Genomic DNA, 24,891 nt, shown 5'->3' on the forward strand with positions numbered 1-24,891 from the left:
GGAAATTCAGACTGCTAATCCAAGAGTCAGGAGACCTTTTTGCCTCACAATTCCGGCCACTACCAGATCTCCAACTATGGGCAAGTTTAATTATTAGAGGGTCAAGTCCTTACAATGTAAAAGAATTGTAATTAAGGGCCCCGGGCCCTCCTGGGCTTCTTTTGACTCTTCTATGAAACTGAGGGGTTTTTGCCTCATAATTTCTGTGGTCCATTTCATCTTTAAAACTCTACAGCTTTATGAATTGTTTCTGTTCTCTCATCTACTTGAGTCACCGAGTAGCCAGCAGGGGATGCTATTGTGTTCAATATGTATCAGATCCTCAGGTTATGTTTTACGGCTCATTTTTATTCTGCAGTACTTCTCTGTCTCCATCACTGGCCTTTGGTTTTGCACTCCAAGTGGTTGGAGAGGCCGAATTATATCTCAGCATTCTTCTGGCCCTGCTTTCCACCCAAGCTTCTGCCTCTGAGATCAGTTCTTCATCCCGAGGAGAACGGATAAAAACCATTCATTATTATTATTATTATCATTAGAAAAGCACAGCAGGAAAATGTACAAGATTTAAAATAACAGAGGAAATATAGAGGTCTAATTAGTTAATGTTGGTCTTATATACTAAAATACTAGCAGGTAATCAAATAAATCCCGTGTATTAAGTGCCTACTATGTGCCAAGTACTGTGCTAAATGCTAGGGATAGAAAGGCAAAACCATTTCCTGCCCTCAGGGGACGTGTAGTCTAATGGGAGGAACAACATGTAAACAGACAGAAGTGGAGATGATCACAGAGGGCAGGCACTAGCATTAAAGGGGAACTTTTTGTCTTGCCTCTCTCTGATCCAGCCCTTAGAGAAGATGAGATTTTAACTGAAAACTGAAGGAAGCCAGAGACATCAGGAGGTGGAGTTAGGGAAGGAGAGCATTCCAGGAATGGAAGAAATGCAGTGAAAACAGTTATTTTACATGAAGAAGAGCAAGGAGGCCAGTGTCGCTGGGTCACGGAGTATGTGTGTAAGGGGAATAAGGTGTAAGAAGCCTGGAGCAGCTCTTTCTGGGTTGGCAAAGAACTGAAAATTGAGGGGATGCCCATCAATTGGGGAATGACTGAATAAGTTGTGGTATTTGAATGTAATAGAATACTATTGTGCTATAAGACATGATGAGCAGGTAGACTTCAGAAAAGCCTGGAAAGACTTACATGAACTGATGCAGAGTGAAGTGACAGAACCAGAGAACATTGTACACAGTAACAGAAACATTGCGTGATGACTGACTTTGATAGACTAGGCTCTTCTCAGCAATGCAAGGTTCTAAGACAACTCCAAAAGACTCATGATGGGAAATGCTGTCCACATCCAGAGAAAGAACTTTGGAATCTGGATGCAGATCAAAGCATACGATTTGATCTCTTTTTTTCTTTTGTTGTTTTTTGTTTTTGTTGTTTCTTCTTTCTTGTGGTTCCTCCCATTGGTTCTTATACTTTTTTGTAACATGACTAATGTGAAAATATGTTTAATATGAATGTTTATATAGAGCCTGTATCAGATTACATACCATCTTGGGGAGAGTGGGGGAAAAAAGTGAAAACTGAAAAGCTTATGGAAGTGAATGTTGAAAACAAAAAATAAATAAAAATTTTAAAAAATTAATAAAATTTTAAATTAAATCCAAAAATTTATAAATTTAAAATTTAAAAACAAATTTGAAATTTGAAATTATTTTAATTTTGAAATTTTGAATTAAAATTTTAACTTTTAAAAATTAATTTAAAAATTATATTTAACTTAAAATGTTCAGGATTTAAATTAAATTATATTTTAAAAATTTCAATTAAGTTTTCAATTGAACTTTTAAAAATTTGATTTAAAATTTTTAAATTAAGGAATGGACTGGGCAGCTAGATGGTGCAAACTCATCTTCCCAAGTTCAAATCTGGCCTCAGATATTTACTAGCTCTGTGACCCTGGGTTAAGTCACTTAATCCTGTTTGCCTCAGTTTCCTCATCTGTAAAATGAGCTGGAGAAGAAAATGGCAAACCACTCCAGTATCTCTGCCAAGAAAACCCTAAATGGGGTCATGGAGAATCAGATGTGACTAAAATGAGTGAAATAACTGAACAACAATGAAAGAAATGGACTAGGAAGCACCCAGGATATGAAGGACTTTAGAAGCCAAACAACGCATTATATATCTGGTTTTGGAGGTAATCGGAGAGCCATTGGAGTTTATTGAACAGGTGACTGACAGGATCAGACCTGCACTTCAGGAGGATCCTTTTGATAGCTGAGTAGAAGATAGGCTAGATTAGGGAGAGGCAAGACAAGAGGCAAACCAAAGGCTATTGCAGCAGGACAGATTTCAGTGTCAGAGGAGAGAAGGGACTGTCTGGGAGAGGTTGGGAAAGTAGAATTGACATACTGGACATGGGGAGTGAGGGATTTGAGGATGACCCTTAATTTGTGAGCCTGGATGACTGGGAGCATGGCGGTCCTCTTGACAATGACAGAGAAGTCTGGAAGAAGGGAAGATTTGGGGGGAAAACCAATGAGTTCAGTTTGGGACACATTGAGTTTGAGATATCTACAGGACATACAGTTCAAGGTGTCCAATAGGCTTCATTTTCCCCTCTGTCATCTAAAACCCTTCCTTGATTTATCCTTATAGGCATATGGGATCAAGGCTTGAGTCTTGTTTGCTTTTTTCTTTCAATCTCCCACTCTTTCTTGAAGTCCCACTCTTTCTGTTGAAAAGCAATTTGGTATCATGGAAAATATTGGTCTTGGAGTCAGAAAACTTGGGTTCTAAGCCTGGCCTACCTTTAAATACCTGTGCACTCTTATGTAAATCCCTTAACCTGCCACAAGGGGTGTATGTGGGGAAGGAGAAAGATGGATTAGACTAGATCCATGTTCAAGATCCACATTTATGAAACTATACATTTTATTATCTATATGACCCTAAACAAGCCACTTAAGGAAGGAAATAAGCATTTATTAAATGTTTACTATGTGTCAGTCACTATGCTAAGTTGCCTTACAAATATTATCTCATCCTCACAACAACCCCGGGAGGTTGGTGCTATTATTCTTCCTTTTACACTTGAGGAAACTGCAACAAGCAGAGGTTAAGTGACTTGCCCCAGGTCACATGGCTAGGAATCATCTGAAGCTGATTTGAACTCAGGTTTTCCTGATTCCAGGCTCAGCCTTCTATCCACTGCACCACTTATCTTAACCTCTCTAAACTTCAGTTACCTCCTTTGTAAAATGGAGGTAACAATAACGCTTGTGCCACCAACCCCATGCAATTGTTTCATCCCCAGTGCTTTGCAACCAATCAGTCAACAAGCATTTATTAAGCACTTACTATGTGCCAAACACTGTTGTGGGTGTTAGGTGTACAAAGACAATGAAATAATCCCTACCATCGAGTAACATAGTAGGTGCTTTTTAGAAAAAAAAAAATGCTTCTTAGATTAGATTGCATTGGAAGGGGCTTTGTAAACTGGAAAATACCTTATATGAATATGTTATTGTCAATGTGTTCTTTTTATGGCCGGAGACAGAGTTCAAATTTCTCAGCTCTTTAGAGCTACCCTCTGTATCACAGGTAGTATCCCAAGCTATAGATTGGGATAGGAGATGTCATTCAGCCTCAATCTGGAGGTTGTCAGAATGGATACCTGAGGGGGGAACTCCCATATTAGCAGTCTTTGTAGGAAGCATCCCTTTGTCTCAGGCCAAGATGTCATCTTAGGTCACTTCTCCCAAGAGTCCAGTGGGCTGCTGTGTTAGTGAGCATAGGAAGTCAGCCTCACCTGAACCCAGGACAGGAACTGCTTGGAACCTTCTCTACTGTCTCCAGGGAGACCACAACTGCCTCCCAGGGAACCGGGGAGACTAGCTCTCACCTCCAAGAAACTGAAGTGGGCAAACAACAAAGGGCCCTCTGGTTGTCCTGAGACTGCTGCAAAAAACAGACTCAGAAAGTGGACCATCCTTTGCTAAAGATCTAACATCTCTGAAAGCATATTCTTAAATACCAACACTATGCCAGCTTCCACTTTCACCCCAATTCACTGACTTCAGCCCCAAGGATTCTAGAGCTTGCCAGTGGTAAGTCTCACTTGGTCGTGTTATTCCATTTCAAAGAAAATCAGAACAATCAGAATGGCAGAAAAAATGCTCTGGATTTTTAAACATTATTCTCCATCGCTGATTCTTGAGCCAGACATGGGCTAGCTTTTTAAAATTATATTTTAAAGTGAAACTGGCATCTTTAGAAGGTTAATAGAAAGAAAGAGAAGGCAAAGAAGGAACAACTAACTATTGATCTTTTCTCATATGAGCAGGCAGTGTAGCCCAGAAGAAGGGAAAGCATTCTGGACTTATCATATGGAACTGGCCTTAAATGCCACCTCTGACACTGACCACCTGTGTGACTTGAGGCAAGGCACTTGACCCCTCTCTTCTCCTTTCCCTTGCCCCATGTCCAGATTTCACTGAAGTTCTGACCATAGGCAAATTGTAATGCTTTAGCTTTCTCATCTGAAGAACCCATCTACTAGACACATGCACCTAATTTTAGTTATTCTCATCATTCTACTTGGAACAGTTCATGTAGATATCTCTACCTTGCTCTGGGAGAGAACTCACAGGAAACAGAATCCCTGCAAAGAAAGCCTTGGGAACTTTGCATCACCTTTGCCTCTCTTCCATCTTTCAGGTGCTTGTCCAGACTCTTTCATAACACTTTGAGAAAATCACATCAGTAGAGAAAATGTTGAGCCAGGTATGTAGATTATTGATGTTGTCTGTGTTTTGTTCTCAAAGAGGACCATGACATCTGGGAGATGATGCCATGACATCCAAGTGAATTGGATTTCAGTGAGGGAAGGCTGTGCAAAGTCACCAGCCTTACTTCCTCCTCCAGAGCTACCTGGGTCCAGGGGCAAGATATAGATCAGGACGACTGGAGATGGCCAGTGGGAGACCTTGGCCTTTTTAAGCTAAGGTCTTTAACTAGTCTTAGTTTGACTGAGCCAACACCCATTCAGTGATTAAGGATAGGTAAGGAATGAGGGAGAAAGTGGCCTCTTTTACCTACTCAAAATATAAAAAAGTATGTAGACTAGTGCTCCAGGAAATTGTGACTCAGAAAACTTGTGATTTGCAGAAGGAACATTTGGGTCCAAATCTCACCAGGATGTTGTCTTCAGGTCCTACTCAAAGACAGTTACTTCTCACAATGTTTTCTAGACAGATAATCCTATCTTTAGAGAGCCAATTTTTATAAACTTCTACTAAAAATATATATCTTTTCTAGCGTATGTAGCTATCCTCTTTCTGACCTTTTACCTAAAGATGCTTTTATCCTAGATTTATGGGATCCATGTTACTTTGGAGTTTAAATTAGACATCTATCCTCTGACTACAAAACCTTTACTTTTTTTTAAAGGTAATTTACCATTTATTTTAAGGTAAAAATGCATGGTATTATTTTCTTCCTTAAGAGTTAAAGGTTTTTTTTAGATAGATCCTTTTTGTTTTTACATCACATTCTTTTCCAAATATATCCCTACCACCTTTCTCTGCAAGCCTTCTCTTGTAACAATGATTAAAAAAGAAATAAAAAGAAAAGAAAAAATAGTTCAAAAGAAAGAAAAAACAGCCAATGCATCAATCATGTCTGACAGTAGTCTCTCACCTCTGTAATGAAGTGAGGTAGATACATTTTCTCAACTCTCCTGTGGAACCAAATTTAGTCGTTGTACTATTATACACTATTACGTTGTATTTTGTTGTTCTTTTCTTTTGCATGATTTTAGTCATTGTGTATATTATTCCACTAATTTTCCTTATTCCATTCTATGTAAGTTTATATGTTTTCCCACATTCTTCTAAATTTTTTGTAGCTATCGTTTTTTAAGGTACAGTAGTATTTCATTACATCCATATACCACAATTTGGGCAATTCATTGCCCCACTTGATGGGCACCTGTTTTTAAGGAAGCCTTTATTTTCAAGAGATAAATACTTGTAAGAACTAATATTTTAGCAATGACAGAAACAAGTCAGAAACCCCGAACGATGAAAGAGAGCCAATAAGATTTTCTGTTTCTTTCTTTGGGTACTCAACTCAGCATCCACCAAGGTTGGACCGTAGAATCAGTGGACTAAACAATCGTTGGCGCTTCCCAAGAGAGCCTTACCTAGGAGACCTGCTGGGGCTCTCCCAGTTGTCTAGAGCAACAGGAGTAGATATCGACAATCAGCTGAAGATAATTGACAGGTAGAGAGAATGTAAAGATACATTTCCACAGGAAATCTAACATCTACAAACCATGTTATTAGGTAGCTTGGTCTAGTTGTTAGACTGTTCAAATGGGGATGGAGAAGTTTGTTGTCATTTTTGTTGTTGTTACGTTATGTAGGACTCAAGAATAGGGACATATATTTGAGAAATGTTCTAGTCCTGCTATGGCAAATTTAGATGTACCTATGGAAATCTTGATCTAGCTATTTCTTTTAGGTTTATTTGGGTGGAATGGTAAAGCCCCAGAGTAAAATACTCTAGCTATGCCCATCAAAATAGACGGTTAACATTTCTTGACACATGAAACTTTGGATGTTATAAGGTTTTATAGCACAGCTGATGCTCGGTAATCACACAAAAGGGCTGTTCTCTTGTAAACATCTGCCTCGTTAGCCAATCAGAACTTAAATTTAACTCTGTTCACACTGTGGAGGCCCATTTGGGAAACTGGAGCCAACCTTGTGTGAAGCTCCTGGTGGAAGGATTTTGAGCACTAACATCCCTAATGTCCCAGGTTCCCCTGCCTTTGTACACCATCCGTGGGTACAGAGAGCTACAGATATGATCTCTCATATCAGGATATCTATTTCCTTTCTTTTCCTGGTATATTTTACCTCCAGGAAGATTTGGCTCTCTTTTCCCCCAGTAGGGAGACAACAGCTGACCAGTTGCTGATGGATTCTTTAGCTATGACAACCTCAAAAAAAAAATACAAAATGGTCCTCAGTCTTCTGTAACTTTCTCCCAACTCTACGTGACAGTGTGGCAAACAAAAGGTTGGGGATACTAAAATTCACACCAGTTTTAGACTTTCTAAAAACTTTAACTTAGCTATTAGTACTCTAATAGCTCCTTGTTTAATCACCAGTTTAATAGAGCTCCTTGTTTAATCACCAGTGAGTAGACACACTACTGGAAGGATTGAATCATAGAAATCTTGGTGCTCTCACTGTAATTGAAACCAACAAGATGACAACACAAAGTTGCAGCTAAATGGAAGGCTGGGTCATAGGCTCTTCTTGGTGGAGCACATCCAAAGGCACAAAGAAACATCATTTCATGGGGTATTTGGTCGTCTTGCATTGATGGATAGTTGCCAGAAGACTACCGTTAAAATAATTGAAGTCTGTTTACCAACACAAGCCACAGAGGATGTAGAGGCAGAGAAATCCTACAAAGAGCTCAATTAGACCCTTCCAGTTAAGTCAACAAATGCTTAGTGACTTCACTAAAAAGGTGGGAATAGGCGAGGATGACTAAAATATTTTGGAAAACATGATTTAAGAATAAGGAATGAGAGAGATCAAACACTTGCTGACCATGAAAGTTTCACACCTACAGATCATAAAAACTTTCTCTGAGAAAAGACTCAGAAGGTGCTGAATATCATGGACACAGTTTTATAATGGGACATAGACTGGACTTGGAGTCAAACAACCTGAATTATAACCTTGATTGTTTTACTTAGCACCTAAGTGACCTTGGACTAGTCATTCAACCCCTTTGGGCTTCATTTTCCTCATTTCTAAAATGAGCAAATTGGATTAAATATATTCTGAGACCCCTCCTAGTCCTGTCTGTCAGCCTGTCAAAATAACAAAAAAGGAAACTGATCACATATTTGAAGATTAGAAATGACTTGTTACTGATGTGGGAGTCATTCCTAAATGCATGTTCAGGCCACTGAGTTGTTAAGACAAAGAGCAGAATTAGAACAAAGCTAGAAGTATAAAAATTAGGAAAATGTATTACATGTGATTAAAATCACCCCAACCCAACCTATGAAGTAAGTTGTTGATTAAAAAATGGGAAATGACAGAGGAAATAACCCAGTGACCAATGACAGTAATATCATACAATTGATTAAACAATAGAAATCAATTGTCATAGCTAGGAGACCAAAAGATCTCCCAGATTACTTTAATCTTCAAACACTTGACTTCCTTAACACCCAGAGAGAAATGACAATGGAAGGCAATACTTTTAGATGATAAACTTGTTTATAAAATCTTAGGGAGGATCATGGAAGATTGTGGAATGTATCAACTCACAAAATTAAAAGAAATATAGGAGGGTAAAAATCAGTTTAAAGAAAATATGTCTAGAAACCCAGCAAGGAATATCATCCCCAAAGTAGTCAAGGATGAAACTAGGAGAATAAAAACAAAAGAAAGATGAAAAGAATATGCAAAGATTTACATAACATATTATTTTCACCGTTCAGGAAAGTGAATCTACCATACAGAGACCATAACAACACAATCCTGAATTACTTTTGGAGGAGATAGAAATGTCACTAAAAATGAGAAAAGTGATTGAATTACATCAAGTGTAAACAGAGGAGATAGAGCCATTCCTGAGGTGACATGATTATAAAGCTGTTGAGGGACCTATTTAAAAGAAATCTGAAAATGGGGAAAGTACTGAAGATGTGGAAAGTGAAGGATCTTATCATTATCCCCCCCCCAAAAAAAGGATATGCTTATTTTATGTGCTTACTTTATATGCTTACTTTACCATACATATAAACTTTTTATGAAAATGATATACATACTTACAGAGCCTTGCACTTGAAGTCAAATTTTATGTGCTTACTTTATATGCTTACTTTACCATACATATAAACTTTTTATGAAAATGATATACATACTTACAGAGCCTTGCACTTGAAGTCAAGAAGACCTGAATTCAAATCCTACCTCAGACACTAACTGTATGACTGGGCAAGTCCCTTAACCTCTGACTGTCTCAGTTCCTTATCTGTAAAATGGGAATAAGAGTGCCTTACTTGCCAGTGTTGTTTTAAGGATAATATAAGATAAAATTTGTAAAGTGATTAGCAAACTTTAAAGCATTAGCTATTTTGTTATTCTTGATGAGAATGTTAATAAAGAAACAGGTTTTCAAAAGTTATATTCCATAGGTGAACACATCTTCACCATCACTCAACCAATTGAGAGATGTCTAGGATATGGAATCCCATTGTACTCACTGTTGGTTGATTTTAAAAAAAAGCTTTTATTTCACTGGAGAAAAGCACTACTTTAAAGGCTCTCTTCCAACAAACTATTCCTCAGTACAGTTATGCAAGAATCTTAAAACAAAGGTAGCCTTGTTTGATGACTTTCTGATCATTAATATCAGGCAAGGCATAAAACCAAGAGACATCTGCTTGCCTCCATGGTCATGGAAGAGAGACAGCACTGTCCAGCTAGAACAAGAATTCCTATAGATAGTAAGGTCCTATAGATGCTCCTTGATGATGATGACATTTTTCTGGTTGTATGAATCCCCAGAATGTTGCAGAGCCTCCTGAAAGGGATCACTAACCATTCTAAAGAGTGTGGTCTAACTATCCACATGGGAAACACCAAGTGTTTGAAGAATGGCTATTGCCCACATTCAGAGCTGCAGTTTGACAAGTGGCCTATAATGTACATCCACTAGGCTGTATATCAGATGTTGCAAATGGACAATGAGTTGGGACCAGAATTAAACAGGGGAAGGAGGACAGTTAGGATTTGCTTTGGGAAACTGGAAAACTCCTTTAATAATCCCCCGGTTCTTCTTGACAAAGGCTTATATTTTAATGCTAACATTCCATTGCTGTTGTATGGGTGTGAGTCATCTCTCTGGTCTTCAAGTGAATGAAAAATGAATATCCCTCAGAGAGAAATGGAGAGGTGCTTGGCAGGTGGGCGCATGCTACAACCCATAAGAAGGAACTATGAGGAAGAATTAAAATAAAAGACCTCATCAAATGATCACCAAAGAAGATTCTGAGTCAGTCATATGGTGCAAATGTGGGAAAACTTAATTGCATTGTTTGAAAGTGGCCCTACATGGCTGAGAAACCAGAACCGTTGCTTAGAGACAAGATTTACTTAATGCTTAACCCAGGATCTGGGTTGTGCTGACCAGAAACCTTTCAGATCCGAAGATTAATGTAAGGAGTTTTCTCCTGCCATAAATCTCAAGCAACCTATGTATCTTATCTAGAAACTACCTCTGTGCTGGTCAGTCAGCTACAGTTTCCTTGCTCTTTTTTTTTTTTTGAATCCTATTTAATGTATAACTTATAGGTAATGCGGGGGGGGGGAGGAGTCAATGAGCCACCCCCTTTTCTGCTCTCCTTTCTGCCTGATGACTTAATCAATTTTTTTTCTGAATTGTTTCGGTTCTGGGTTTTGCTCTCTGCCACGTCACAAGTAAGGGACTGTTACTGAGCAGCCTGGGTATTTTGCTTTTACCTCACAACATGAAGAGAGTGAGGAAGGCCCTCAGAATTTTGGATGAATTCCTTATGGACAACTTAGGAGAAGACATGGATGAGAACTTCACAGTGTGGTCAGGCATGAATGGATTATTCCCTGCATTGAAAGGAATAATTAAGCCCACATCTCGTTAAGCTCATTAAATTCACATTAATGAGAACCCAGATCCATCTGAGTGTGTTTACTATGTCAGGTGATGGGGCACAAAGACCAAAAATGAACCATCTCTGTCCCCAAGCAGCTTACACTGTACTAGAAAGATGTGCTACGTATACAGATAATTGGAATATGAGATAGTATTAGAGGGGCAAAGGGGAAATCAGGCAAAGCATTTTAGAAAAAGTTAAGAATGGAAAAAGCCTGATCAACTGAAAAGATTGAGGAATGCTAATCACAGAAAGTGAGGAGGTATTGAGCTTCAGAAGATAAGGAACTGAACGTCAAAGGTGAGGAAAGATTTCATTCCAGGCTTGCCATGACCTGGAGATGGCATATTAAGGAGCCACTGATAGTTCTGTTTTGTTGCAATGGAGAATATAGGGAAGATAATAACATCAAATAAAGCTGGTAAAATTAGGTTGAAGTAAGATTTTGGTAGGTCTTTAAAAGCAAAGCTAAAAAAAAGTTTTTCCTAAGAGTGGTAGGGAGCCATTTGTGTTGTAAGGTATGGAAACGGGAACAGGGCATAGTTAAGCCTATGCCTTGGGAAGATTTTAGGCAGCTGTGCAAAGGATGGATCAGCCAGAGTAGACTTGAGACCAAGAGCAATTACAATAGTCCAAGCAAAAGGTGATGAGGGCCTGGGCTAGGGTGGAGTAAAGAGAACGGATCAGGTAGAAAAGATACAGTGGCTGTGGAATTAAGAGGAATTGACAAATAATGGAAAACTGGAATTGGAAGAAAGAGAGGCATTTTTCTTTTTTTTAGGCAATTGGGGTTAAGTGACTTGCCTGGGGTCATACAGTTAGTGTCAAGTGTTTGGTCTGAGGCCAGATTTGAACTCAGGTCCTCCTAACTTCAGGGCCGGTGCTCTATCCATTGCGCTACCTAGCTGCCCCAAGAGAGGCATTTTTAGAAGACTGAGGTTTTAAACCCGGATGACTATGACAGGAAAAGGGAAATGTGTAAGAGGGAAAGGTTTAGGGGAAAGGTCATAATTTCCATTTTGGACATGTTGAGTCTAGGGTATTGGCAGGACAACCAGGTGGAGATGCAAGACCAAACTTAATGAAAAAGATCAGGACTGCCTACATATTTTTGGCTATAAGATTTGGGAGTCCTTCATTTTCCATTATTGGTCTGCTTGGTTTTGACTCCAGGAACACCATGCCTCCCCCAAGATTGGCTCATCACCTGAAATCTCATCATCATGGGGACTGATTCCATTTTGGTTCTCAACACCTCCTCAGCACCCTCAGAACTGCCTCTCCTCTCTGATTGGAGGGCAGGGCAATAAACTCCCCTCAAAGTCTCCCTTGATGGAGGGCTCAGATTGTCCCAGCTAACTTTATTTCCCACCGGCTGCTCTGCTTGGTACCCTCTGGCATCTAGGCTACCGTTACCCCTTTGTCAACTTCCTTCTGTGTATTATCTTCCCCCATTATATTTTAAGTTCCTTGAGGGAAGGGACTGTCTTTCTTATTTGTATCCCCAGAGCCTGGCACATAGTAGGTGCTTAATAAAAGTTAATTGACTCTTGACAACTATCAGTAGATAATCAAAACCACAGATGAGACCAACAAAAGAGAGAACATATACATTATATATGTATACGGAGAGAGAAAGAGAGATGGCCCAGGATAGAAATGTAAGGGCTACCCCATTTATGGAGGCAAGCATGGATGGTAAACCAGCAAGAAAGACTGATTGAGCAGACAGGTAGGGTCAGTGGTTGCTCACACAGGTTTCATCTTTCAGGATGTCCTGGACCACTGATCTCACCCAAATAATACATTCTTCAGATTCTCCACTTCTTACTTCACTGTACAATGGATGATAACATAGCCAACAGAGACAGACTTGCCTTTAGTAAGTCTAGGGATGTGTGAGACCAGTTGTTTATATGACTTTCTCTTCATCCTAGTCACTCACCTATAAGTCAGCTATCCCCTGTTGGCTCTTAGCTTTTATTCAAACATTTTAATATGTGGAGAGGAGCAAGGGAAGAAGTTGAGAAAACTCATTTCTTATCAGGTAACTATTTTATATCCTCAGAGGTAAGGTGATTTTTATGTAAAGGGATCCGTGTTCTGCCACTAAATGTGAAAAACATGGGGAAGTCAGAGGGAGCTGGAGAACTGGAAGGTGACAGAAATTCAGAATTTGTCAGAGGGACTGAGGCACAGAAGGTGAAAAGTTAACAAAGAGCTCGTCTTGCTCTTTGACTTTCAACCCTTCCTGACTTTTAAAAAAATTGATTTTAATAATCGCCTCCCTCACCTACTTCCTAAAAAGACAAGGTACTAACATACGGGGAAATGAGGGCCTGTGAGCAGGGCATAAGGTAATGAACAGAACATGAAGTCCCTCAGTAAGGATTAGAGGCAGGAGAACTTGGTGCCTGTTGCAAACTGAGGTTTTAGAAGAAAAGATATGTATAGCCATAACAATATTTAAGAATCAGGTCTCCTAGCAACTGTTTTCTGATATAAAATTCTTGACAAAATAAGAGACTTCCCATGATATTTCAGAACTCTGTGAATTCCAAATGTTATAGGAAAAAAAAAAAGATCTACCAAATGGGCCTCCCAGTGGGATTCTATAAGGCTCATCACAACCCCATAGACCCTTTCTTTTTCCCATGGGTGAAGCTTTTATGGTTCAGAGTGATGGCCAGCAAAATCAGGGTACAAATCAGGAAGCACTGTAAGAGAGCTCATAGGATTAAGAGCCAGATGACCTTTAGGGATCATCTAACCAATTACATGTTGTTTTAAAAAAGAAACTTATAAGATAAGTGAGTCCAGGCCTCTCACTTCATAGAGAGGAAAACTGAGGCATAGAAGTGAAGTCATTTGCCTAGCTTCCCAGAGCTAGTAAATGGCAGGATTGGGAATTTGAGGCCAGATCCTTTGGTTCCAAATGCATTACCCCGTCCATTCTCTCCCTTTGCTCCTGCAGGCTTTTACACGCCTACATGCCTATCCGCCATCTTAGCTATGATTAAATCACACTTACTACCTACCAATTGTTAAGGATAAGAAACAAAGCCCATTTCTTTTTAATGGCACTGAAATGGTTCGCCCTGAGAATTTGGATTCCTCAAAAACCCTAACACAAGCAAGAAATCATGCCCTGGCTGCTTTTGTGATTGGGAGATAAGTCAATATGTGACAACTCATGTTGTAACTGTGACCCTCTAGCTCAGTTGGTTAGATTTTAGTACCAGTGGGGTCATGTGTTTAATCCTTGAATTCTCCAGTGAGCTCTGGTCTGTTTCGTAGTCACAGACTGCGCTTTTAAGCATTGCCAGCTATCCTGAAAACGTGTGGCCTTGGCTCCAAGGTGAACTGAGTGAGAGCGCAGTTGACTCTAGGTAAATCCATCTTCACTGGTAAGAAAATACCTCAAAGGCTAAAACCTGTGGATGATGAATCAGGAACGTCATCTTTGCTTAGAAAGGACAACTTATCAACACCATTCCAGTCTGTTGCTGGCTCTCGTTATAATTTCTATCCATGAACTTCAGCGATGTGACATAGCCCTGTGACATGGCCAGACTTAGTTACGTAAATCTTCCAGGGTGTTCATTAATACTGGTTGTTTGGCTGTCTGTACTGGTTCTATTTTCCTAAGAGGTGTTGGGGGTGGGTAGATATGACTTGAGTATCATATTTTTCTCAACTGCTAACTCATTCAGCATGATGGTGATGGCAGGTGACCAACACACACAGAGTTCATCTTGGATGGTACCACTTCATAGAATGAGGTACTAGTTAGTTAGAATGCTACTCTGTGCCTGCAGTGGCTCCCTGATGAGGTCTGATCATATCCTGAAGACCCAGATAAAGACGTTGAGGTCTTGCCCGTGTCAACTGTCAAAAAGAGAGAGGATATGATCTTGGTGAAGTTAACAAACTCTCCCAAATGTGAAAAAGATGAGATGTTACAGGGGAACTTGTATCCAATATAGAGGCAGGCTCAAATCCTGCCTCTGACATTTACTTGCTAGATACCCTTGGGCAAGTCACTTAGCCCTCAGCTTACTTATCTATAAAGTGACAATAATATACTATCTACCTCAAAGAGTTAATGTGAAGCTCAGATGAGAAGATGTCTATTAAGATCTTCATAAACCTCAAATATTACCATTCTTTGCAGACAGGAGACCTAAGACCAAATGCCAGCTTTGGTACTTACGAGCTATGTGACCACAGGCAAGCCACTTATCCTCCCTATCCTTGGTTTTCTTTGTAACGTGGAAATAGTGGTTGTACAACCTATCTCACATGATTGTCATAAGGAAAGCATTTTGTAAATAAGTCATGTTAATGTAAGTTATTATTATTAACATTAAATGCCATCTACTGATATTATTATTATTGGATAATATTAGTTTGATGTGATGATGATATGATAATGATTTATGTTGTAGATTGCCTTTACAAAGTAGATGTCAATATTAATTCCTGGATTTTTCAAAAAATATTCTTCTTAAGGTTACATATTCCACAACTTCAGAAAATCTTAACTGGTGAAATCAAAACAAAACCCAAACATGGCACTGTGGCAGGTAAGTCCCTATCTCCAGTGACATGAATAATTTAGATTACTACATACCTACATGTATAAATGGGGTCCTGAATTCATGAAAGTGAGTCTATACTTCCTATTAATAATCTGACAAATGTGTTTCCATGTGCTTATGGACACAAGCAAGTTATTGATGACCCACAACCAATCTTCCTTTGGAAGGGACAGCTTAATCAAAATATCATTTATGAATATGCTAATTATCCTTTCCTCACTTTCGCTATTAGCAAGAGTTTAGTCTTCAGATATGAAATATATGTCTGTTTTACTAAGATTTTTTTTTGTAAAGGAATCTGGAACTAGGTCATAACTAATAAGAATTCCTGTCCAATAAGGAAAAAACTAGTTTGGCTTCAGAAAGACTTGTGTAGGATAGTTAATTCAACTCCTGCCCAAAGAACAAAACTTGAGTGAATGCTCTATTCCTTTATCCATCACTATGATTATAGCCATCACTTGACAGAAGACCTGAGCTAGACATTTCTTCCTATTCTAAAATCTTCTTAGGCAGGGACTCCTAACCTGGGATCCATAAACTTAAAAAAAAAAAAAAGCTTTGTGATAACTGTATTTCATTATAATTGGTTTCTTTTGTAATCTTATGTATTTTATTTTCTGCATCTAAAAACATTATTCTAAGAAAGGGTCCTTGGGTTTCACCAGATTGCCAAAGGCATCCATGACATGCGCACACACACACACACACACACACACACACACACACACAGGTTAAGAACACCTATCTTTGACTATCTGAGTATCTGCAGAGTTGTACAAGTTTTCTCTGAGGTTTGAACCTATCTTGAGCATAATATAAAAATCTAGATTTTTACCTCCGTAATTTCTGCATTGTGGTAAATATCTATTTGGCAGCAGTTATCAATCACATGAACTCAGAGAGGAAGTACTTCTCCCATAACACAGCTCCTAAGATTTTATGAATATTTTATTTTTGGGGGGAAATTGACGCTGCCTCTATAAACCTGTACCTGGTCCACTCATTGCTTTTTGTACCTTGCCCTTTATTATCCTCATTTAAAATCCCTTACATCTATAGAGAGCTTTAGAGTTTATAAAGTGCTTTTGCAACTAGTATTTTATCTTTACAACAACCTCTTAAGATAGATAGGGCAGAGATTATCATTCTCATCTGACTGATGAAGGCACTGAAGCTTGGATGATTTCAGTTCATTGCTCAACCTCACACAATTCTTGACTTCCATCCAGGACTCTTTCCATTAGGTTTGATGGATTCAAGTCTTGTACTCAGCAAACACACCCTAGATTTCCTCCATCTTCTGTCTTCCTAAGTTTTTCCTCTCCATTTCCTCCCTTCACTCTCTCCTCCTACCTCCACAAAGAGTCCCACGTATTTCTGGTGAATTACATTCACCAAACATTAAGTTCCTACTACGTGCTAGGAACCTGAAATACCATGAGAGAAATAAAAATAGTTCTTGCCTTCAAGGAGCTTATTGGGAGAATACAACCTGTACAAAGTGAATATCTAGATGAATCAGATAAGACTTCTCTAAGAAGGTGGGGCCTGGACTGAGCCTTGGAACAAGATAAGGATCCTAAGTATGGAAGTCTTTCAGGTGTGAGCTTATGCAAATGAACAGAGGAGAAAGGTAGAGACAGATGAGAAATGGAAACCAAGCAAAGGGGGATTGAAAGATGTGACATTATCTATTTTCTATTCATATTGCCTCTTGGCTTAGGTATTGGAAAGAGCATGAAACTTAGAATTTTCATAAAATCTCAGAGTTGTTAAGGACCTCAGCACTTAGAACTGGCAGTGTAACCTTGAATGAATCACAAATCATTTAATCTCACTGAGCCTTAGTATTCTCATCTACAACATGGGGATAACAGTTGGATTATCTGCCTCAGAGGGCTGTTCTGAAGATCAAAAGAGACCAAATATGGAAAGCAATTTGGAAATTAAAAGCACTATAAGAATGTAAATGACTGTTACTCCACAATGTATTACTTACTCTCACATGGCTATATGATGTGGACTCCATTCTTGTTTGTGGTGTGGGTATTTGTTTATTCACTCAATGTATATGTATTGGTACCAGCCATGTGTAAATCATCCTGGTCATCGTAGGGGATGCACAGATGAACTAGACAAGGTCCCTGGTCTCTAAGAACTTTCAGTCTTTTTGCCTGACTTCATATTTGTAATGAGTTTTGAATTTCTTGCCTTCTCAATGACTGCGGGAGGGCGTGGGGAGAGAGAAAGAATCTGGAACTGAAAATTTTTTTAAATGAATTAAAAAGAAAGAGCTTACAGGCTAATAGGGCAATGGGAACAAAGCCCCTGCTGCCCTATCCTTGTGGGGACTGTGAAACAAGGCCAAACATAAAAGTGCAGTGAGATACTTAAAAAGGGCCAAGTCTGCTGAAAACAGAACTTGGTGAAAGCCGTTTGTTTGTTTTTTAATCAGTAAGTCTAGGAAAAGTTATTTTCTTTTTCATTCCCAGTTCCTTGGAAAAAGGAGAACGTAGAAGTGTCAGAAAGCTGTTATTGCCAGGAGAATATAAACTTGAGAGCAGACAGGGTTTCATTTTTTTTTTCTTCAGAGTTTCCAGCCTGCCGTGTGCCTTAGACATTGTGGGCCTTAATAAATGGTTGTTGGACTGAAATGAATTTACTTGGCAGTGGATCTGAAAGTGCTCCCTAACAGGCTCAGGAATTGTCCTGTGAGATATCACCTCGTCCTAGGGCTGATTGAGAATGTTCCCTCTGGAATTCAGAGAGAGTTGTAGGAAGTAGAATTAACAAGGACCCTAGAGGCCTTCCATCCTAATACCATCAGTTTATACATAAGGCAACTTTTTTTTGACACATGAAAACCTTTTACTGGCATTCCATTGATTTTAAATCTTTAATGTTTATGATTTTGAAGCATTGAATTTTTGTCCTATTTTTACCTAGAAAATATTCGGGGGGGGTCAGCTAGGTGGCGCAGGGTGGCTCAGTGGATGGAGCACCAGCCCTGGAGTCAAGTGGACCTGAGTTCAAATCCTGCCTCAGACCAAAACACATGACACTTACTAGCTGTGTGACCCTGGGCAAGTCACTTAATCCCAACTGCCTAAAAATTAAAAAAATAAATAAATAAATTGGCAGTTAGGTGATGCAGTAGATAGAGCACTGGCCCTGGAGTCAGGGGACCTGAGTTCAAATGTGACCTTAGACACTTGACACTTGACACTTGACACTAGCTGTGTGACCCTGGGCAAGTCACTTAACCCCATTGCTAGTCAAATTAATTAATTAATGAAAAAAAAGAAAGAAAGAAAATACACAGGGGGTTTTTAACATTGGAGCCAATACATTTTTGGCCTTTTCATAATCATTCTACCATTGTCCTTCCCTGGCTTTGGGTTTTCCTCCTCTCCTCACTTTAGTTTCCTGTCCAGTTCTTAGCTCTTCCTCCTCATTCATTTCCCAGCAAGTGAGAAGTTTTGCTGAGAACTTTTGCTTATTGGCAGCTGTTGGAACAAGCGTTTAGGTATCTAGGCGGCATAGCAGCTAGAGTTGGGAAGACCTGCTGGCCTCAAACATTTACTAGTTTTGTGACCCTGGGCAAGTTGTTTCACCCTGTTTGCCTCAATTTCCTCATATGTAAAATGAGCTGGAGAAGAAAATGGCAAACCATTCCAGTTTCTTTGCCAAGAAAACGCCAAATAGGGTCATGAATAGTCAGACTCAACTAAAACAACTGAACAGCTGCCACCCATGAGCTGGGGGGCCACCCACACTTAAAAAAAATTTGAGAAGACCAGGAGGGTAGCAAAAGCCATCAATTCCCGCGAATAGCCTGGGACTGTGGATGGAGGGTTGGAAGGGACCTTAGAAGTCTTCTAGTCACAGTATTGGCTTCTATAGATAAGCACTGGAATCAGAATTTTCATAAAAGCTCAGAATTGGGAAGGATCGTAAGGATGTCATAGGATCATATATCTAGAGCTGGAAAGGAACTGGAGGGCCTTGACTCTAAATCCCTCACTTTACAGAGGAGAAAACTGAGGCCCAGAGACGTTGAGCAATTTGCCCAATGTTGCCAAAATAGCAAATGGCAGAGTTGGGATCTGAACCGAAGTCCTCTGATGATAAACCTAGAACTCTATTCACTATGCTATGCTGCCTCTGATGGAAATTTTCCTGACTGCCTCCGGTTGGTTCCCTGAGCCGTCTAGGGGAAAATCCACATGAATAGAGTTGTTGTCATTCATTTCATGTTTCAGTCATTTTTGATTCTTCATGATCCAGTTTGGAGTTTTCTTGGCAAAGAGACAGGAGTGGTTTGCCATTTCCTTCACCAGCTCATTTTGCAGATGAGGAAACTGAGGCAAACAGGGTTTAAGTGACTTGCCCAGGGTCACACAGCTAGTAAGTGTCTCAGGTCCTCTTGACTCCAGGCCCAGCTCTCTATCCACTGCCACCACCTCTCTGCCCTACATCAGTCATAGGTTGAGACAGCTCAAGGAGACCAACTGGAAGAGAGATTTAAAGAGAAAAGAGGGGGGTTTAGAACAGAGCCTTGGGTGGTATCCACAATTAATGAGAATGACCTGGATAAAGATCCAGGAAAGGAAACAAAGAGGAGAAGGCAACTAGATGGAGAGGAAGAGAATCAAGACAAAGCAACACCGTGAAAGTCTTCAAGGAGGCAGTACCCAGAGAGGGCAAGTAGGATAAGGAATGAGAAAAGGTCCTTGCATTGGTTCTTTCCCTACATGGTTGCTCCTTAGACTGTTCTAGCCAGAAAGGTTGTTGAATGCTTTGCTCAAAATGGTTTTCTTCCCTCAGATGTGACACTTGACTGCATGGGCTTCAAATGGGAACTCCATCAACCACAGCTCTTCCATTCAGGGACCCTAACCAAGCTCTACATGTTTGCCCTGTCCCAGAAGAACACAGACCCCCTGAAAGAACTGGAGAAATTTCTGAGAGGTATCTTAGCATCTGATCCAAGAGCCCACTATCATACTGTTGTAGAGATGGTGGCAAGTGTGTGTGTGTTGGGGGAAGTAGGGTGTGGTACTCAACATTTCACTATAAGCAGGAGGGCTCTAGGACAGACATTTCCCTTAGGCAGCTGGGGGACAAAGGGTTGATTGGCCCCTTTACCAATAATTTTTTGTTTGGACCTATAATTTCATCCATGTAAGGAGTTTCTGGGAAAGAAATTCTCTCTACTGATTTAGGTCGATAACTTCCCTTCAACTTATAGTCTTGGATAGTTCCTGAGGGCCCCGAGAGGTTACATGAGAGGGTCATTTGGGGTCACACAACCTGTTTGTGTCAGTCACTCACTCAGTCAATTAACAAGCATTTATTGAGCCCTTACCTTGTGTCGGGCATTGTCAGAGGAAGGATTTGAACTCAGGTCTTCCTGGCTCAGAATCCAGCTCTCTGTTCATTCCCAAACCACATTGCCCCTCCCTTCACCTTATATTTATACAGTATTTTACAGTTTGCAAAATGCTTTCACTTTTGTGATTTTTTTGACCCTCACAATAACCTTGGGAAGCAGGTAAAGTGACAAAGCTGACAAATGACAAAGATAAGGTTCAAACTTCAGTCTTTTGAAGTTCAAATTTGGGTCCGTTCCAGTGTATCGTGTTTTATCTCCAAAGAAAAAGGATTTATGTGTAGATCTATGAAACGTTGACCGTAGAATTGCATTCTACCTTTTGCGTCTGTGGGTCTGGAGGCCTAAATTGTGCTCATCAAATTTCCACCACTCAAAAAGTAACAACCCCGCCCCCACCTGGTCTCCACAGTCAGCCGGATTCCCACTTGGCCGCATGCAGCCATGCACTGCCCTTTGGCACTGTGCAGCACAGCCTCATGCCCAGCGTGAGAAGCAGGTGTCCCGGCAAACCCACAGACGCTGAAGCCCACTGACGTGCTGTAGGATTTGTATTTCAAGAAGGAGACGGCAAAGCACTGGGATGACTGAGCCAAACAGGTCATTAGAGGTGCTTTGCCTACTGTTTCTACTCCACGGCCTCAGAGAATGAGGCCCCGCAATACTCTGATGAAGAGTGGGGAAGACAGCCATGGATTCCCGCTTCCTGAGCTATTACTCCTCATTTAGGGAGAAAGAGGCCACCCCATCGGGAGTACCATACTAGCAATTACAATTTCCTTGAGCTGCAGATAAATAACTGTGGAATGATGGTTTGGAAGATTAACCACTGTTGAAGTCAATTAGCTTTTGGTCCTGTTTCCACATCTGTAAAAATGAGGCAGTTGGACTCAACGGCTTCTGAGAGCCCTTCCAAACTCCAGATCTGTAGTACTATGATTCTCTCTGAGATCCTAGAAACCCCCGGTTTAAGCGTTTCCCTTCCATTCTGTTTCCATAAGTCTCCATTGTCAGCCTAGTGAAACCTAAGGACCTCTTTGCAAAATACTTTAAAATGCATAAAATAAAATACACAAGAAACCAATTATATTGAAATTAAGTTACTGAAAATTTTTTAGAACGAGTTTATGGACCCAGGTTAAGAATCCCTGCACTATGCCCCCCTCTCCCAAATAATTTGAAAGGAGGAAAAAACCAATAGTGCTAATAAACTGGTAGCTTTTAAGGTGCCTCACAACTTTATTTTCAGTGTCTAAGTTCCTTGAAGGCAAAGACTTTCTCATTCATTTCCTATCCCTCGGGCCTTGCATATGGTGTCTGCCATTGAATTGAGTTGACTTTTTGCTGGATCTAACCTATTAAGTCATCCAAATTGATTTGACTGGCTTTTTTGCCTCTGACTTCTGCTTGCTGTCTAATCAGCTGGTAGTTGGAAGTTATTAGGAGATGGACACCTTTGGAGGTGCAAGTCTGTAAATTCAGTTGTTAAATGTTGGTGCTTTAAATACCTATTAACTTTGAGCATCTGCTCCACACACAGTCCAAGGAGGAAGGATCACTAACACCAAGTCTTTTCAGTAGAAGGGTCTACCCACAATAGCTTTTTATAGGTTTTAGAGCTCAACGGGGCCTTGCAGATGAACTAGTCCAACATTCTTGTTTCATAAATTAAAAAACTGGGACTTAGAAAAGTTATGTTATTTGCCCAGTGTTGCGCTGGTTGTAGCAGAGCAAGAATTTGAATTTAGGTCCTCTGACAACAAATCCAGGATTATACCATGTTTATGTAAAGTGCTACAAGATGTCAGGCATCACAGGATAGGGATGGGAGCTGGATCTGTGATTCCATGAAATTGGTGAGTAGATTCTCTCTTACTATGGCAGGCTGGCACTGTGTCTAACACGATGGTCTTAGAGAATTGCTTAAAACACTGAGAGGTTAATTGACTCGTCCAGAATCATACACCCTATATCAAAGGCAAGACTTGCAGGTTATCCTACCTCCAAGGCCAACTTTCTATCCGCTGTGCCACATATTATAATAATGATGATTTCTATGCCTTTTCCACATTTTACTGCTATTGGATAGGCTTAGGTTTAGGATTTCATTCTATAGTATCTCAATGATTTCATCAGCTCCCATGGGTTCAATTATCATCTCTATGTAGTTGATTCACATATATATGTATATGTGGATATGGATATGTGTATGCACATGTATATATATGTATACATACACATATATACATGCATACACACACACATATGTATCCCTAGTATCTCTGCAGAGCTTGGAGTATCTCCAACTGCTTCTTGGCTATTTCAAACTAGAAGGTCCTATAGACATCACAAACTCAATATGTCAAAAAGAGAACTTAATATCTTTTCCCCAAGGCCCTCTTCCCTTCTGGACTTCCCTATTATTGTGGAGGGCACCACTATCTTCCCAGTCACCCAAGCCTTTGATATCAATGTCATCCTCAATTCCTCACTCTTAATCTCCCCACAAATTTAATCCTACCTAGTCTTCTTACAACTTAGTCTCCTCTATGTATTCTACAATCTAGCTGTGTTGGCCCACTTATAGGATCTTGAATACACTCTCCCATCTTCATGCCTTTGTACTATCTGGCCCCCATGCCTGAAATACTCTGCCCCAATACGTCCACCTCTTTGTTCCTTTGGCTACCTTCAAGACAGCTCAAATTTCATCTACTTCAAGAAATCTTTACCAGTCCCTCCCAGCTGCTCTTGCCATATTACATTCATCTGCTTGGTATGTATCTTATTTGTACCCAGTTTTTTACATGTAGTCTCTCCCACTAGAATGTGAGTTCCTTGAAAGCAAAGACTATTTTTCACCTCTCTTTGTATCACCAGCACTTAGGACCTTGCTTGGTACATAGTAAGCATTTCATAAATGCCTGTTGATTGAATGCCCAACTGACTGGATTGGTGACTTTCAGTTCCCCCGTATATAAAAAAAGGAAAAGTGGGTGGTAAATTAGATGGCTTCTTGCAAGTCCTCTCTAGATTGAAATCTGTGATCCTAAGTTTCTGAACAGGTAGCAGGCAGTTTGACAGCCAAGTTGATTGCCACTCTTGGCTATATTCCTTTCTGCAATCTTCAGTGAAGGTCACATGACTTATGACAGTCTGTTTAGAGAGTGGTAAGGCTTTGCAAGCTCCCATAGTTCTTTGCCTATAGCTTGGGGGGTGGGTAGGGTGGGCTCTCATGAAAATATCTTGGAACATTGACTGGGACTGAAATAGTTTCAGTTTGCACAATTCTCACCTCATGTGTCCCACTTAATTTCTTAGCTGAATCACCCAAAGAACAACCAAAAATGTCTCCAGTAAAGAAGATAACCATTTCCTTGAAGATTAATGATCCTTTAGTCACTAAAACTGGTAATGTAAACTGCTTCTTTTGTTTTTTTGAGAATGCCATTGAGTCAGACTTCTATACGTATGAAGAATCAATGTTAAATCCATTCATTCAAATGAACTGAATAGATGAAAAGGGGGGGAAAGCCCACAAAATAAAAAAAATTAATTTTATTATGAAAAATAAAAACAAAAAATGAATAAGTGCATAAAGTTAACTAAAGATAGAAGTGACAACCTTGGCAAGGGAAAATCACGGGATTTAAGACTGGAGGGTCAAAAAGGCACAATGTCAGGCAGATGTCTCCGGAAAAACCTACTCCCCCCAGGGCACAAACAAACATTTGACTTAGGAAATCCCTCTACTTGGACCTGCATCTTTATTCTTTAACGTGATTTAGCAACATGTCCATTGCCATTCAGTTTCCAGACTTGCCTAAAGTGGGCCCACCCTGAGATTATTCTTTATTTCAACACTTCCATTATCAAAAGGAAATCCTTTTATTTTAATGTAACTTAATGTCTTTTTGGTGAAGTGCCATCACTTATCGCAAGGCTGTACCCATCAACACTCTTGGCTTGACCATTTTGATAGTTGACCAGCTGGGAAATCAGATTAGGGTGGGAAACAACTGATGTGCTTGATGGTTGAACTAGTTGGGTACATTTTCACATTCCCGAAGAAACATTAAATACACCAGAGCTTCGCAATGATGCTGTTCACTAGGTCATTAAATTTGGGACAAGACACATACATTTTAAATTCCATC

The 24,891-nt window shown here is 39.9% G+C and overlaps 1 protein-coding gene across 1 annotated transcript in view; it reads left to right on the forward strand.

The window, feature by feature from the left end:
• The window catches only part of BTBD16 (BTB domain containing 16), a 104,920-nt gene that overhangs the window by 3,911 nt on the left and 76,118 nt on the right, over positions 1 to 24,891 (forward strand). Inside the window, exons 2-5 of the mRNA XM_027839814.1 lie at positions 6,061 to 6,294; positions 15,251 to 15,324; positions 20,170 to 20,313; positions 24,056 to 24,145. Coding sequence (XP_027695615.1) covers positions 6,061 to 6,294; positions 15,251 to 15,324; positions 20,170 to 20,313; positions 24,056 to 24,145 — 542 coding nt within the window. The remainder of the gene's footprint in view (positions 1 to 6,060; positions 6,295 to 15,250; positions 15,325 to 20,169; positions 20,314 to 24,055; positions 24,146 to 24,891) is intronic.

Source organism: Vombatus ursinus, unplaced genomic scaffold (assembly GCF_900497805.2).
Source record: "Vombatus ursinus unplaced genomic scaffold, bare-nosed wombat genome assembly UNPS02014833.1, whole genome shotgun sequence".
In the NCBI taxonomy this organism is placed as follows: domain Eukaryota; kingdom Metazoa; phylum Chordata; class Mammalia; order Diprotodontia; family Vombatidae; genus Vombatus; species Vombatus ursinus.